General features: G+C 43.8%; 2 protein-coding genes across 2 annotated transcripts in view; one reads left to right on the forward strand and one right to left on the reverse strand.

Annotated features, from left to right (window-relative positions):
* Positions 1-3,967, forward strand: part of XDH (xanthine dehydrogenase) — a 77,716-nt gene extending 73,749 nt beyond the window's left edge. Inside the window, exon 37 of the mRNA XM_054023507.1 lies at positions 1,781-3,967. Coding sequence (XP_053879482.1) covers positions 1,781-1,831 — 51 coding nt within the window. The 3' untranslated portion in view covers positions 1,832-3,967. The remainder of the gene's footprint in view (positions 1-1,780) is intronic.
* A 93-nt stretch (positions 3,968-4,060) lies between these two features.
* Positions 4,061-10,229, reverse strand: LOC128834592 (carbohydrate sulfotransferase 9-like). The gene is made up of 2 exons (XM_054023509.1): positions 10,059-10,229; positions 4,061-7,670 (listed from the first exon to the last, which is right to left on the reverse strand). The coding sequence occupies exons 1-2, from the start codon at positions 10,225-10,227 to the stop codon at positions 6,859-6,861; spliced, it is 981 nt and encodes a 326-aa protein (XP_053879484.1). The 5' UTR covers positions 10,228-10,229; the 3' UTR covers positions 4,061-6,858.
* Positions 10,230-17,565: the final 7,336 nt, after the last annotated feature.

Here is a 17,565-nt window from a genome sequence, read left to right on the forward strand (position 1 = left end):
TACAACTACACTGCACACCGTCCATACTGAGTGAAGTGTGAAAAATATATAGCATAAACCATGACAAATAAATTAGATTTTTAGAAATCTTTTAATTAAAAACTAAAAGTAATGATAACAACATCGGTACAATTTTAAAGAGTGTGTGTGTGTGTATAATGTGTGTGTATATATACAATCTTTCATACCAGGGTTTGGATTTCCTATTAAGTAACAGCTCAGTATTGAGCACAAGATACAGTGGGTATTGAAGAATCTTGTATGCAGTGTAGTTGTAGCTGTGTGGGTCCCAGGATATTAGAGAGCCAATGTGGGTCAGGTAATATCTTTTATTGGACCGACTTCTCTTAGTGAGTAACTGCTCTAATCATGGACTGAACAGAGACACTGGATTTATGGCTTATTACAACGATCAGTAACCCATTAACCCCTTTTTGTCCTATGATTGCAGAGGTGTTAACAGGCCACTCTACTTTGAATGGTCCCTTTTTACAGTGTGTGCTAACTACTTATGCTGAACTATCTTTTCCATCTTTCATTTTGCTGTGACACTGGGATTAACTTTCCCAGACCTGAAGAAGAGCTCTTGTTATTAGACCATATTGCATGTGATGAACCTGGAGAGTGGGGGAAAGGCTCCCATAAACTCTTCCTTCTATTTATCTACATTATATAGTTGAGAGGAAATTCTTACTGTGTACTGAAGAATCCTAAAGCAGCCACTTGGATTTCCTTCTCAAAAGAATACATTGCTGTTATTAAACAGAGAGAGTTTTCTCAGAGTAACAGAGCTTAGAACAGCATTCTAACAAACTTAGAAGCCAGCTCTCTGCACAGCTGTCTCTCCAATCTAATTAATAAAACAGGGCTCTGGCTAGAACAAATTGCAACACTGTCTCAACTTTAGCTTGCTCCCAGGCTCTACTAACCAATGCGAATAGGGCAACTCCCAGGGACTCCAGTTTACTATAATGCAAAGGCACAGATTAAATGATTCATTGGCATCTCCATGGTGCTCCTCACCCTTATTTCTGAGGGCCTCCCAAACTTGAATACATCTAGCAAGTCTATCGTTAACATTGTTGGTCTCCATACTGGACTGGAGGAGTACCACTAAGGCCTGTCTTTGTGCTTTCTGTTTTGATGACCATCACTGAATATTATGACCTCTCCAGTCTTCCGATCATCTGTGGGCCTATCCTGAAGTCTTCCTACAGGCCCCGATCCTGCATCTGTCTCAGCTTGCATTGACCCTGCTTTCTTGAAATGCTCCATTACAGTCAGTAGGAGTGTGTGCAGGTGGACTCCTGCATCCCAGTGGAGCCCCGTTGACTGTAATGGGGCTCTGTGCAGGCATCTGTCCATGTGCAGACATTTGCAAGACTGGGGCATCGGTCATTACTCAGATATAAACCCCATTGTAGTTAAGGGCAAAGACTATGGGCCAAAGCCTTCTTGCCTTGCTCATGCCTTACTACTTGTCTTGTGAATGAGATGAGCAGCATCTAGCTCTGTGTAAGGATACTAGGATTATGCCCAGCATATTTGTCATCCGGCCTCTGAACCAGAACTGTTGCAGTTCTCTCATTGCTAGTTACATGGGGTACAGATCCTGTATTCTGTCTGATGGGGATTCTAAGCTTAGATATTTAACAGTACGAAGCCCACCTACCACAAATGGTAACAATCTGGTCAGTCTGCCTGCATTAAGAATTCAGTGTATGCCTCCAATTTGTTGCTGCCATCAGTTAATTTAACTTTTTGTGTTCATTTTTTACAGTGTCCACCTGCCAAATCAGGGACCTTTAAGCCCTGGTCTGTGAGGGTATAAAAGGGAAGTTTAAGGAACAAGGTCTGTTCATGAAGCTGGTTTTACGCCATGGGACCAAAAAGAAAAACTCTGTGGCAGAAAACAAATCTGTATTCATGTGTCTCATCCATTGATTCATGAAGCTCTATAATCCAATTGTTGAATCATCAATTCCATGAGGAAAGGGTATTCATCGCAGGTTATTGCTGGGATGAAAATGTAAATGAAGAGTAAATTGATGGCTTTGCTGTCTGTGTAATTGAAAATCTTACAAGGTTCATTTAAGTTTGCTGCAGAATCAGAGAAATGATTACAACAAGCTTGTTTATAAAAGCATTTATTTTTGTTAAGTTTGATTATAAAACTCTGAGATGTGTTAAACTGGGGAGGACTTGGATGTGCTAAATCCAGTCAAAATGGTCTTTTTTCCTTTCTGCACGTTGAAGTCGCTAACCAGAACTGGTGTAAGCAGATATTACTTTGTTGACTTGAATGGAGTGTTGCCCACTTATATCTGGTTGGAATTTGGCCTCTGTTTTATGACAGTTAAATGGCTGCACTGATTGATTCGTAGATTCCAAAGCCAGAAAAGACCATTGTGATCATCTAATCTGACTTCCTGTATAACACAGGCCATAGAACTTTCCCAAAATGATTTCTAGAGCAGAGCTTTTAGAAAAACATCCAATCTTGATTTAAAAATGGTCAGTGATGGAAAATCCACCATGACCTTTGGTAAATTGTTCGTTCCAATGGTTAATTATCCTTTCTGTCAAGAATGTATGCCTTATTTCCAGTCTGAATTGGCCTAGCTTTAATTTCCAGCCATTGGATTGTGTTTTACCTTTCTCTGCTAGATCGCAGAGCCCATTACTAAATATTTGTTCCCGATGTAGGTACTTATAGACTGTAATCAAGTCACCCTTAACTTCTCTTTGTTAAAGTAAATAAATTGAGTTCATTGAGCTTATCACTATAAGGCATGTTTTCCAATCATTTATATGGCTCTTCTCTGAACCATTTCCAATTTATCAGCAATCTTTTTGAATTGTGGGCGCCAGAACTGGACATCATATTCTAGTAGCAGTCACACCAGTGCCAAATACAGAGGTAAAATAACCTCTCTACTCCTACACAAGATTTCCCTGTTTATGAATCCCAGGATGGCATTAGCTTTTTTGGCCACAACGCCATGTTGGGAGCCCGTGTTTAGCTGATTATCCACCATGACCCCCAAATCTTTTTCAGGGTCACTGCTTCCCAGAATAGAATTGTCCATTCTGTAACTATATCCTACATTCTTTGTTCCTAGATATATACATTTACATTTATGTATATCAAAATGCATATTGTTTGCTTGCACGCAGTTTACCAAGTTTCTAGGCTAGACATTTTAAAATATTTATATCTAAAATTCAGCTCAAAACGTTATGGCTGGGTGACAGAATATTGCCCTGTGTTCACACACTACTCCCTATTGTAATAATTTTTGTACAAAATATGCCTTGTAAGTATTATTAGAAAACTCATAATTTGCTGATCAGTATCATCCTGCTAAAATAAGTATGGCAATATTGTGTGCGAAGCTATAAGATTCCGCTGTATAGTGTTATTAACACGTTCCAAACTGAGATTGGCAAACAGGCCTGTCTTAAACAAAGAAATGTGTACTCTACTGAATTTGCATTTAATCAATAAACAGTAAGCAAGAAGGGGAAACAAAGGAAGCTTAAACAGATGAGGAAAAAGCAGCAAGAACATCCTTCCACATAGACTTTTTGTCTCCTGGTACCCAGCTGGAAATGTTTTTCCAGAGAGGAACTGAAACTATAAAAACAAGGGACAAACACTCCAAAACACTTTGATCTCTCTCCTTGCCCATCACATTCACTGTACCCGAAGCAACAAAGGAAGCACTTGTTGAACTCTGGGAAGAGGGGTCCTGACCTTAGCGGTTTGGCAAGTAAGACTGGTGAAGGCATGTGGTGAGAAAACTTTGTTTTGAATTTAGTATAGTTTGTTAAGTTAGGTACGAGTTGCATTTTATCTTTATTTTTCTTGTAACCATTTCTGACTTTTATGTCGCACTTAAAATTTTGAATTCACTTAAAATATCTTTCTTTATAGTTAATAAACTTGTTTCATTGTTTTATCTGATCCAGTGTGTTTAAATTGAAGTATCTAAATAACTGTTTGAAATAATAAGTTGACATATTATTCCTTTTAAAGAAATAACAGACTTAATGTAACTTGCAGGAGAGGGCTGGTCAGTACACGACATATATTTCTGGGGGGAAATCTAAGACTGAGGGTGTGTTGGGGTCACCTGCAATATAACCCAGGCTGGCGAGAACCAGAGAGTAATCCAAGCGGGCTGCCAGGCTGGAGTTGCACAGAGATACTCAGGGTGTGGCTTTCATGCTGGAAGGCTGTTTACGAGTGGCCCAAGTGGGAGCTACGTCAGCAAGGCATTGTAAGGCACCCAAAGTTCCAGGGCAGGGGTGACACAGCCACACATTAGTTTGGACTGTACCCTGGTATGTCTCAGGCTGTCATATAGACTGTCTGAAAAAAAGGAAATTTACTAGGGCTGTTGATTAATTGCAGTTAACTCGTGATTAACTCAAAAAAATTAATCACAATTAAAAAAATTCATCATGATTAATCACACTGTTAAACAACAGTATACCAATTGAAATGTATTAAATATTTTTGGATGTTTTTCTACATTTTCAAATATATTGATTTCTATTACAACATAGAATACAAAGTGTGCAGTGCTCACTTTATATTATCATTTTTTATTACAAATATTTGCACTGATACCCTGGGACTGACCCAGCCACAACAACACTGCATATATTCTTTTAATTAGTACTGTTGTTGTCGGTACCTTTGTCACATGAATGTGTATGAAATTCTGCATTAACTGGACATTATCACAAAATAAACATTTATAAATGTTATTCTAGAAGTTAGTGCAATAATAATGGACATTTTAACAAATTTGTAATGATATTTTAGTAATACCAAGCTCATATATAGCACTTTTCAACAATAGATCTCAAAGCACTCTACAAAGGAGTCAGTATGATTATCCCCATTTCACAGACGAGAAACTGAAGCACAATCATCCAGCAGGTCAGAGGCAGAGCTAGGAATAGCAATCAGGTCTCCTAAGTACCAGGCCTGTGCCCTATCCATTGGGCCACACTGCCTCACTGTTTTGTGCTTCAATAGCACTGTCCATTTCAAATGCTCAGTGGTTGACACATTTATTAATTAAACTACACAATATCCCATTGACCTCAGAAGCAGTTGAGGTCAGTACCTCACAAGCAGAAAAAGTTCCCCACGCTGCACTGCTGTAGGTTAGCAGATGATCATGTTTTCATATGGGCAGCCACACACTTGTTACAAGTTCTTCTTCTTAGAGCCAATAATGAGCATAAATATCCATGTAGCTCTAGCACCATATGGTACCTGCACTCCAGGACTCTTGAAGAGAGGTCACACTCTTTTAAAGCCTCTCCCTAAGAGCCATTGCTTTTCATGTTCAATCAAGAAGTGCACATTATGCAGAGAGAGGTTTATAGTAACCACTTAGCTGTGTTGTTATGAAAAGCATTTATTAAGGTAAGCGCTGATGCTTTATTCATCTCAACATGTCATGTCAAGTTGGCTGAGACAAGACAGAATATACAGTAATATATCAATAACTGTAGTTCATCTGCACAACATATCTGTAACTTAGCAAAGTGAAATGGTGAGCGCTTACAGATCCTACTCGCTGAGATTTTGCCCATTAAGCCCAGAACCATGAAAGGACGCACAATGCTTCCCAGAGTTCCTAGGGAGAGCAGCCACTGTGCCACCTTAAGGAGCATGTCTCTCTGGGCCAGCCAGCTCTGTTGGCCAATGCAGCAGCAGGGATTTGAGCCCATGAAAATGGAAACTGGTAATGGTAGAACAGATAGAGCAAAGCTATGGTTAGTGCAAGGCCTTCTTCAGGACATGCCGGGAATGGAAACATGGTCAGCATTTTCCCCACAGAGGGCCTCACAGTTCAAATGTTGCCTCTATTTTTTCTCTTGTAGAACAAGTTGTTTTGCTTATTTTGCAGGCTCCCTTCTTGTTGGGGCATGTGTGTATGGTGGGGATATGATTACAGGCTGTAAAGGGAGACGCTTCCAACCCCAAAGGTGGGTAGAATCTGGGAAATGAAACGGGGGGGGGATATTCAGGGCTCCACTGGGGCACAGAAGATTGCTGAAGGAATGATGTTGATGGAAATGCGACTGCCTGAGCTTTGTTGTGGTCTCTAAGCAAACCTGCTCTGTGAAATACTGTTTTTTCTCAAAGTTGTCTTGTCCTTAATGGACTTTCTCATGGAAAAAGTCCTTGAGAATCATAGGAAGAGCTACATCAAAATACACCTATCTATCTGTCCTATGCATTTCTAGAGCCCCCGTCACTGCAGTATTTAAACACAGGGCAATGATCAGTCTAGTTCGGTATCCTGTCTCTGACAGTGGTCTGTACTAGACTCATCTTTGGAAGGTGCGGCCCTGCGTGGTGTGCTTGGACAACTGTACAGCACTGTACCATGGAGGGAGGGTTTTTCCTGACTCCAGCTGGTGATTAGCTTGAATTGTGAAGCATTTGCTTTTAGAATAACAGAATCATAGAAATGTAGAGCTGGAAGGGACCTCGAGAGGTCATTAAGTCCAGCCCCCTGCACTAAGGCAGGACCAAGTAAATCTAGATCATCCCTCACAGGTGTTTGTCCAACCTGTTTTTAAAAACCTCCAATGATGGGGGTTCCACACCCTCCTTTGGAAGCCTATTCCAGACATTAACTACCTTTATTATTAGAAAGTTTTTCCTAATATTTAACCTAAATCTCCTTCCCTGCAGACTAAGCCCATCACTTCTTGACCTACCTTCAGTGGACAGGGAGAACAATTGATCACCACCTTCTTTATAACAGTCCTTAACATATTTGAGGACTGTCATTGGATGGCTACTCTCTGTAATTGTTCTCCTAATTACTTGCTCCCTTCAGTACTGGGGAGGTCCCAAAGCAAACTGCTAGAAAACCGGAAGGCAGCAAAGTCCCAGCGATAGAAGTGGGCCAGCTGCCTCCTTTCTTTGAGTGACAGCTCGCTGAGTAACTGCTCTGATAGCCAGCTATAAGTGCTCCGGATCTGCGAGTCTGTGAATTCGGGCAGGTGGACATCCATTGGCAGCCCCATGCGACGCATTAGGTGATGCACCTCCCTGTTGAGGAAGCCAAACATCATCACATAGTCATACTGGATGAGGCATGGCCGGCACAGGCTGACCAGTGGCTTCCACTCCATGCTGGCATTCTGGGGTCCCCTGTTTAAAATGCTCTGGATGAACTCTTTGAAAGTTAGGCCGTCCGCCATTCTCTGCATGTAAGCCGAGATGAGTCTCTGGAAAGGGTCCCTGATGAACAGCACTTTGGTGTAGGATCTCAGCATAGTCTCCATTGCTGTCAGGTTGTACTCACTGAGTCGCTTCTGTAGACCACGCTGCTGGGGCTGGCGAACTGGCACCTCCAGTGTCACATCTGCTTTCTCCTCTAGCACCTCCAAAAGCCATTCCCAGATTTCCAGCCCAATTGCTGGTACTTGGCAATACAGGAAATCCAGCTTGGTGCTCACTGCGATCCTTGAAAGCACCTCAGCTGCTTGTTGCTGGCTGGCTGGAAGCTTGGTGACTTTAGCAGTTTTGCTGCAGAAGGACCTCAGTGTCTTTTTCCTGAGCTGTTGAACATGGAGGAGGGTGTCAAATGTCAAAGGTAAATCATCCTTCATGTCTGCTTCCAGATCACCTGCAAAACAGCATTTGTATACTGGGCATTATTCCCGCAAGTCAGCTACATAAGGAAACCTAGGGCAACATTCTCCACTCATACCAGTGCTGCAGGATTCTACACTATGGTGTGGGACAGGCAATGTAAGCAACACAGTGTCTCCACAGACACTGAATCGACCTAACTACATTGACTTAAGCGTTATAAAGTCGGCATAGTGGGTGACTTACATTGGCGGAAGAGACATTTTAATGTAGATGCTTACAGAGCTGGGTAGACGTAAGCTTGAAGAAGAAAACTCTCTATACCTCATTAGACATCTTTATCTTAACTGCAAAGCATCATGGGAATCCTGCTCTGAGGCAAGCTTTAAAATCTTTCTTAGCCTATCTTAAGTGTCAACATGAGTAACAATCCGGATTTGGCCTAAAGAAGTTTTGCCTGTGTGAGGATTCCAGGTTTTAGTTGAGATGGGTTTAATAACTAGCAAAAATAGTAAGATACACTATAAAAACCATAGGAATGGTAAATTGATTTGTGAGTTAGAACATACTCACCCCCTGATAGCCTCTTTACAGTTGATGATTAATATCAGAACACATTATGGACTCAGGAGCTATCAAAGGTATGTTAAATCATGAGATATTAATTAAAGACTATGGGTAACATTTCCAAAAGTGGCTTAGGAGCTTGTCATTTAAAGAAAAAAAGAACAGGGGCTTCTAAATTCCCCCCCAAATGACAAGCTCCTAAGTCACTTAGGCACTTTTGAAAATATTACCGCAATCATTTTTTTTAAAAAAGCAACTGCCCAGTCCTTTTTTGTGATGATTGCTTTTAATTTGGCAAATTTTAATTTCACTCCTTACTTTTTCTAATTTGATTTCTAAAATGAAGGGGACTCCGTCAGCTTAAATCTCACACTAATGTTGGAGTGCTAGGTACGTTTTCCTTACTATTGTTACAGGTAACTCATATGGAAGGCTTCTGATTTTCAGTTTTAACTGATAAGGATTGATAAAACACATCTAATTTTAAAAAAGGAAGAAATTAGTGTTTATCCAATAAACACTGGAAAAACACCAGAAATGGTTACTTTTGTCTAAGGGTTTATCTACACAGAGCAATAATAAGAACCTCGGGGGTGTATTTCTACAGCACATGAATGCATTGTGTATTATTTGGCTCATGTAGACTCTGCTGTTGTGCAGTAAAGGTTTCCGACTGCGATTTGACATAGTGCTGTTTGAAACAGTAACAATACGATGTTAAAGCACACTAGGGTACATTACAAAGAGATTACTCATTACGGTATATACTACACATAATGTCTACAATATACATTACTCATTACAGTATATACAAAGAGAGAGCCTCAGTCCCCCCTGATTTTTGGACAGCTACATACAACTCGAAAATTGCTAAAAATAAAGCCTGAACAATGATCTTAATAACTCCCCCCCAAACCAGTAGCCCTACTCATATGTCTATTCTAGCTAAAAGAGATTAGAGAAAAAGACTTAGTCTCTATTTTATCAATTGTTCCTATATGCATCTGGCAGCTCCTAGGGGACAGTCAGTTTCCCCTGGGTAGTTGGATAGTTTGCCCATTTCTACTGTTGTTTGGGCAGATTGTTCATTCAGCAACAGGGAAGTGAAAACACTTTAAAACTAGGAAAGGCCCATTGGAAAGACAGGGAGCAAGGGATTCAGGGACACAACTGGTGTCTGGAATTATTTGTAACTTCTTTTGACTGACTACATTTCAAACGGATGGTGTCTGCCGAATTTAGTGCTGGACTGAGAGCTCTGGAAGAAAGAATCAATCTCTTCATCCACTGATCAGGTATGAAGTACAGAAGAAGTGCAACCTTCCCCCCACCCTCCGGCACTGTCCCACCAATATTCCTCCATGTGACCGGAAGCTACAGAGCCTGATCCTCCACCCTTCACCACTGTGTGCAGTCATCTACCCCAGTGCAAAGTTGGTTTTCAATGTAACCGCACAGGAATGCTAGTGTTTAATCCCCACACTGCTCTCACCATGTACTGGTATAAATGACTGTACAAGGAGGAGTGCAGCAAAGAATCAGGCTCCTGAGGTACAGGGCTGGAAGGGGGTAGTTCAGTCTCTGTGGCCTAGTCAGTCCTTGGCATCTCTGCTGATGACAAGGGGGCCCATAGTGCCAGTTGTGGGGGTGTCTTTCATGATGTGGACATTGGTCCACTGAGAACTGGACAGGAAACCACCAGTTCATTTCACAAGAGCCATAAAAGAGCTGCCAGCTGGTAACGAATTTCAGTCACCACCAAACTGGGCAGACTGGGGTGTTTAAAGGACAATAGAAAATAATGTTCAAAGCTTTTCTGACCTGTCCTGCATCACCATGAACAGGCAAACATTACCTCTTCGCTGGGAAGGGTGACTCCTGAGAAAATGCCCCCACCACAAGAGGGAAAGGCAGCAGAGCAGAGCCAAGATGAGCAGGCGGAGGAGGAATCGCATCTTGGGCAACTCTGAGCTGCCCCACCAGGAGCTGACAACGACAGCAAAGAGCAGGCATGGGCCCGACATAAAGGCACGAGAACATTTCTCTGTGTGTTTACTCAGGAGCAGGGTTAAAGTACTATTTGTCCAACAGCGCAGCTCACGGATAGCCGTCCCCAGTGTCAGAGAAACCTCTGGGGAAAAACAATTCCTACAGGAAGGTTACACAGTGGAGTCTCCTACCCATGTCTATCTTTAGCTGTTTGCTGTCTCTTGTCTTCTACGTGGACTGTAAACTCTTTGCCCCCTGGCTTGTCTTTTTGCTCTGTTTGTACACTGCCTAACACAGTGGGGTCCTGGTCTCTGACTAGGGCTCCTAAGCAGTCTAGTAATACAAATAACAAATAGTAGTTCACAAGCAGATATAGTGCCATCAAACCAAGGAAGTGACCTCGTAATTCCTAAGGGAAGTTGAGGGTCTGGCAGGGGGTAGCCATGTCTGGTCCCCCATATGAGATCATTCTGAGGCACTCTGCTCAATAGCTTTTGTTTTGCACTTAGCGATGTTATCATTATTTGTCCTATTGTGGCATCTAGAGTGGCGGTTCTCAACCAGGAGTCCCCAGGGTTCTCCTTACCCTCTGCGGGTAGGACAAGAAGCAATGGGCTTAAATTGCAGCAAGGGAGGTTTAGGTCGGACATTAAGAAAAACTTCCTAACTGTCAGAGTGATTAGGCACTGGAATAAATTGCCTAGGGAGGTTGTGGAATCTCCGTCATTGGAGATTATTAAGAGCAGGTTAGACAAATACCTGTCAGAGATGGTCTAGATAATACTTAGTTCTGCTATAAGTGCAGGGGACTGGACTAGATGTCCTCTCAAGGTCTCTTCCAGTCCTATGATTCTATGATTAGCTCCGGCCCAATTTGATGGTGCCTGATGAATCTTGATGTTAACAAAGGCTGTAAAATCAGTATTTTTTAACCTTCTCTTTATGCAGAGATGTGCTCCTCGCCAGGGGCTTCCATCCATGGCATATAGCCCTGCAGCCATGTCACCTCCTGGGAGAGGCCCAGCCATCCTGACAAGTTTTCAGCTCAGGGAGGCACTCTTCCATGGGAAGGAATTGGTTGCAGCTTAGCCTCTGTACCCAATTAGTCCATGCTATTTAAAGGCAAGAAAAAGGAGCTACTTTCTAATAGCCAGGGAAGGGAAGGAGGGAGCTCGAGACTGATAGCAAAATGTCCTTTGTAGTGATTAGTGTGCATGCGTTGTGTGACTGTTATGGAATTAAGCAGCATAGTAGCAAATCTGTGGGAGGGATTTTTTGTGTGTGTACAAGTGTTTTGTTACACAAGAACCTCGTAGAAATATGAAACTGAAAGCCCAGAGGGCATTTTGCTTACCCTGGTCTCCTGTGAAGGAACGGTGAACATTCATCCTAGCTGCACAGAATCTGCACCGAACCTTCCCTATCTTGGCTCTTATATGTTTCCTTGTAATTGCTACAGGCAGTTAAGCTCTAGATTTCCACTAGAGGGGGCTCCAGACATGAGAAATCATTGCAGATTCCAATGTGTGCCTGCTGGAAAACAGAGAATAGAATGTGGTTATTTATACCACAGCCCCTTTCCTGCTGCAATATAAATAAATGTTTAGGTTAGATGCGTTCGTAGTAATGGCTGTGGGTGTAGGAGCCAGCTGGGTCTCAATGAGCTCATGGGGTTCAGATGGGAATCTCAGGCACTTGCTGAGAAATGTCATTGGCAACATTCTTTCGTGACAGTATCTTAGTGCTACAGAGGAAGCCAGGCAGTGAAAACCCCTCAATGTCAGGGCCTCGTTTCCAAGGCAAGGACTGAGCATCCCTGCCCATGCAGTACTGCCCATCACCACTGTGCATGCCCCCGGCACGTGCACTGACAAATTCAACAGAGGACAGCACTAAAGAGGTCAGAGTCACAGGTGAACTTTCAGCAGGGCTTGCAGAGAAGTAGTGGGCTAATTTTTTACCCATTGCCCACAGAAACACAGTTTGACTAGCGCCTGGGTTTGGACTATCAAAGGGACTAGATACCCAGGCGGCAGCAGCGTGGGCTCCTTTGCTCGCTTTCTAGTGGAGGACAGGCACGGAACTTTGCATCCAGTTGCAAAACCATGGTAAGGAATCAAATCTTCAGAGTACAGCCCAGCCAGTATGGCAGTGCAAGAGAGAGATCCAGACCTGAAGGTAACAGAAACAAACTATTTTCTCCATGCTGCAGGAGAGGATGATGCCTGGAATCAAATGAAGGGGAAATAATAATATCAAGCACATTTCCTCCATAGAACTCAAAGCGCTTTACAAGGGAGGTCACTATAGTTATCCCCATTTTACAGACGGGGAAACTGAGGCACAGAGTAGTGAAGTGATGTGCCCAAAGTCACTCAGCAGGTCAGTGTCAGAGCCAGCAATAGAGCCAAGGTCTCCTCAGTCCCAGCCCAGTGTGCTATCCTGTAGGCTACATAACACCATAACACCTCTTGTTAATCAGGAGCAAATGTTTAATAAATAGATGGGCCAGAAGAGAGTGAGGAGAAGTCCCTCTATTACGCATTTGTCACTGGAACCCGGATAGCACCTCCTCCTTTATTTCAAAAATGCTCTCATATTCTACAGGATTGATCCAAACTCTGCCACTCCTAGCAGGGTTACAACTGAGCTGCGGCTATGAAACAGGGTAATATATTTTTATCAGGGCTGATCAGGTAAAGTCATAAGATGAAAGTGAAGAGACAGTCTCTGGTTGAAAAATAAGTGTATTCCACCTTTGTACATTAATTTCAAGAAAGTGATGTCTATAAAACTTTGGCAGCCTAAAGCTAAACACGAGAAAAAAGCGAACTATATCTACTGTGTATTCAAGGCTTGATGTACAGTGAAAACCCCCCAAAGAGATGATAAGCAGCATTATGCTGTGAATCAAAAGAGCTGACTGAGTTCAGTGAGGGGCTTTATTGTTTCTGCTGAGTAAATGTCTCTAGGCTCTCATCAACAGGATTACGACACAAATTCAGATTCATGTTTGTTAATCTAGTGTAATAAACGTATTTCAAAAGCTGTTTGATTCAGCTAACCCCTGCCTGCAGTTTTGCACTACGGCCACCAGAGGTTGCCAATAGGTTGAACCTAAATGCGGGTGGGAGGTTTTTGTGTGTGTTTTCTGCTGGCAGGTGCTGGGGCAGTGAGGAGCAGCTATTGTCTGACAGTTAGATGCTGGCAATAGCGCTCTGCCAACACGATCGTTCTGCCTCTCAGATGGACTTGAATGATATGATCTTACCTCTATACAACCCTGTCCTCACACAGACCTGTAACATGGAGATATAGGGCTCAAGCCCCAGCCAGGCCTGAGCTGAACTAGCAGCCACCAAAGAGATGACTTTGAGTCCTTTTCTTCCTGCCCTGCTCTTGGGTCTGGCCAGTGGCTGACCTAGCCCCTGCCAACAGTTAGAACAGTCCAAGGGCTGCTCTAACATCTGCTGCTTAGCAATGCCCTGCCTCCCAGGAGCTATAAGGCCAATGAGTGAATTGTTGGAGCACTGTGTGCTCCAGTCTTGTCGCCTCTCATGGCTTGTGGATATGCTGGACTAGCAGAGCTAGACTACATGGCCTAGTAGGTCTTTTCCATCACTGGTCCCTGTGATTTACCAGCAATGCCCACAGACAGATTCTGCAAGTCTGGCCCCAGTGTCACAGTATCTATTTCTGGCAGCAAGCATGCTGGGGACAGCAAACTCTTGTCACATGAGGGTTCAGATTATGGTGTTTGAAATGCATGCTTCTGAAGTCTGGCTGGTTTGAAGCAAAGGGGGGAGTTGACCTCTGTGCTGAGGCTGATATGCACCAGCTTAGCCAGTGCAAATAGGGACAGTAATGCTAAACACCCACTCGCAGGGACAAGTGCAGAGCCCACCTCAGGCGCCTCTGGTGTCTGGGGCATTCTACAGTAGGCTGGGGTCATGTAAGGAGCAGACTGGGGCAGGGAAGTCACATGGCCAGGGCAATCCTGCACCTTGGCAGTTTACCACTTATGCAAGGTCCATAGGGGCTATTTCAGCTAAGGGTACAAATTAGGACAGCTCTGATCCACACCAGGGGAAGAACTGCCCCTCCCCTCCCTGAATAGGGGAGGTGCAAGCAGGGCTGCTGAGAGTGGGTTCGGGCCCTGGTGAAAATTTGTTTTGGGCCCCCCAGCAAGGGCGGACCGGCTAAACAGGGCCAACGAGAGGGTGGGCAGGAAGCCAGGGAAGCCGGGCCCTGGGCCCCCTTCTGGACCGCTGGGCCCCAGTAATTTGTACTGGCTTCCCCACCCCTCATCGGCCCTGGGTGCAAGTCACCTCGTCTCTGTCCCAGTGCTTGCGTTAGTGCTAGGGCAGGGATGAATTTCAAGACCCCTCAAAAATTGATTAACAGGACAACGTGGTGTCACTACCTAGGTCGGGGCTTGAGTCCCACCCAGGCCAAAGGCGCCTGAAGGGTGTTCCCATCTGAATCTCTTCAGTGGCCTGTATAAAATGAGTCTGATGGTCTCAGTCTTTCTCCTAGTCAGCTGGAGTCCTTGTAAACAGCATCGTTCCAACAACAGGCCTCCTGGTTTGTTCACTTAGTGCGGCGGCCGTGGACTGAGTGGGGCATGGAGACTGTGCCAGCACCCCTGGAGGTGGATCCTCCAGGACACAGTTGAGATGCACTGTGAGGTCAGCGTGGGGGAAAACTCGCATAGCTGCTCCCCCCGCCCCCTGAAACTTCCAAATAGATGACTAGAGGACTCCAGGCGTAAAGTGTGTCCATGCAGCATCCATGGCCAGCATTTAACTCAGCCAAGAAAGGACAATGTACACACAGCATGCGGTTCATTGCAAACATACAATGGTTGATACTGGAGAGTGCATCCGGGATTTATCTGACAATGCACCTCATTAAGGGCTACATCCTGTACTCCTGACTTAGGCAAAACTCCCAATGAAATGCACGTGATAACACTACTTTCCTACCTCAAAAGAAAAAGCAGCAGCAGCTTCTCCTGAGAGAGGACTGCAGGATTTGGCCCCAAAGATGACTACATGGTAACTATTTGGGCTAGATTCTGTTTTGCTCATTGGCACCTAACCCCATTCCAAGCTATTTTTGTGTGTCAATGACCACCCTCATTTTTGGTCCCAAGAGTTCCTCCTACATGTCAAGACTTTTACAAAGCTTTGTTGTTTGGGACTGTGACCTTAATCAAAGAATATGCAAATGCTGGGCTATTGTTCCGCACTGCATATAACAGACAAAGCTGCACCGGAATCCTCCTTAAAATGGCTTTTGTGGATTGTGTGTGGGTGGAGGAGGGCAGAGTGTGTTGGTGTCTGTTTATGGGAATGTGAACTTTGTTATGTGATGGCAAATACCATCCAATTCATCAAGGGATATTTTTACCCTGCTGCCTGAAAGAGGAGCACATCGGAAACCTATTTTTTCTCCTGTTTCTTTTTGGGAGGCCAGCACTTGGAAACCGGGATTTGAGATCTAATTGTTGAATGCTCTAGAGCAGAAAATGCTGCCAAGTTCTTTGTATCATCAGTCACTCCAAAGAAATGGCAATGTATAAATAGCCCTCTTCCAAGAGTGGCATTCTAAATGGGAAGAATCTTTTTTCCGTATCAAGAAAGGATACGGTCATAAAGCAATGGACTGGGTACCAGAATTCCTGGGTTCTCTACTGCCTGGCTCCACCAAATGGAGGTGGAGCCCTTTAAGGAAGTGTGGCACTATGGGCAAAACTCAGGGGGCTTTGGGAAGCTACTTTGTTTCTGAGTGAGTTAGCCAGGCTGCAGTGATGAGGAATCAGCCCGTTCTTTGAGCTCCTTTCTCTGTGCTTATTTCCAGCACCAAAAGTAGCAGATGGAATGTGGACACTTGTCCACTAGCATCTGGCCTGACGCCACCACGCTCATTTCACTCAGGGGCCATCAGAAAGGTGTCTGAGGGCAAGGCCTTTGGGCCAATATCATTATGTTTTTAAGAGACCCGCAGCATGGTTGGTCCAAGTCACAAATGTGTCTTCCACCTAAGCCCAGTGCCTTATGCAGTCTCAGGGCAACCTCAGGCAATGGTATTACTAGATGAATCATCTCCCCGGGTCAGAAATGGTTACATAAGAGGGGAAAGGAAAGACATTTCACATTTCATTCAAGGAGTAAAACAGGTAGGACAATGTTTAAAAGGGTTGTACAACTCAGACACTTCCTGTTTTCCTCCGGCCAGGAGCTGTGATTGTCACTTCTTATTCAGCGTCTCATCCTGGGAGGAAGACAATATCAGGTTGTATGAGGGCAGCAGGATGTTTATATGGCAGACTGAGTCAAGGTGCTGCTTTTAATACTCCCAGGAACAGAGTCGGGGAGGGTGGGGGGGAAGTGTTCAGTAACGCTTTTTTAAAAAGGGCCATAAACACTCAAGATTCTTAACGATTGCCATGCAGGCTGGCTGGCTTCTTGCCAGCTCAGAATGTCATTTTCTAAGGCTATTATAAAAGGATTTGACAAGATGCTGGGGACTATTGGTAATTTAATGGGGATTCATACCATTAGTGACGTTGCATTGAGAGGCTTTGCTTAATTACAATGTAAGCCGTTAAACACATCCACTCAGATAGACCGCATTAACATTAATACTTAATTGTGATAAACATAATCAGCTCAGACTCAGCCACATGAGACCCCCCTCCCCCATTTCATTTCTAGTGATGTCATGCCCCCCTCCCATTTTAGGAGCTATGCATCTGCAAGGTCTGTTAGAACAAAACCAGGTACGCAATGGGGCTTATTCTCATTGGTTACCAGTTGTCTCACAGCCTCAACTATCAGGGAAGATAAAGAAATGCATTCTTGTAAGTGAGGGGTGTTGTACCAGCAGTGGAATAAATTGGACATGGTTGGCTAAATTCAGGCCTGTGTGCAAGTATTCCGCTCCCATTGACGTCAGTTGGGAGTTGGAAATTGGTCCAAAATATCAGTGCTTCAGTGTGCTCTACATAGGTTTATTGCATGAATGTTACAATACTTAGGGCCTGGTTCACCTCCCATTTATGTTGGTGTAACTCCATTCACTTCAGCAGTTTTAATCCTGATTTACTCTGGAGAAGAAGGCCCATAATGCTAGATGGAGCTGGTTAGTGCCATCTAATATTAAGGTTGCCAGATATTTCCCATTGTAAGACCCTGCCTTCAGCTGTTTATAACTTTGCCAAAATGCACCCACAAACTAGGTGCTGTGAATTTCTGCATGCTTAATTCTGAAAATCTAGCTCTCTGCCTCTCCTTGCTCATCTATTTTTAATAGGAAGGAAAAGTCTGCTCCTGTGCTGGCTATTAGTTTACCTCCTCCTTTAGGCTGTG

Source organism: Malaclemys terrapin, chromosome 3 (assembly GCF_027887155.1).
Source record: "Malaclemys terrapin pileata isolate rMalTer1 chromosome 3, rMalTer1.hap1, whole genome shotgun sequence".
Classification (NCBI taxonomy): domain Eukaryota; kingdom Metazoa; phylum Chordata; order Testudines; family Emydidae; genus Malaclemys; species Malaclemys terrapin.

What these genes read in the sequence shown, in the direction of transcription:
- LOC128834592 (XM_054023509.1), bottom strand. Translation starts at nt 10,227, where the DNA reads ATGTCGGGCCCATGCCTGCTCTTTGCTGTCGTTGTCAGCTCCTGGTGG. An exon ending in TCACCCTTCCCAGCGAAGAG is followed by an intron (nt 7,671 to 10,058) that starts GTAATGTTTGCC and finishes GCTGTTTTGCAG; the next exon opens with GTGATCTGGAAGCAGACATG.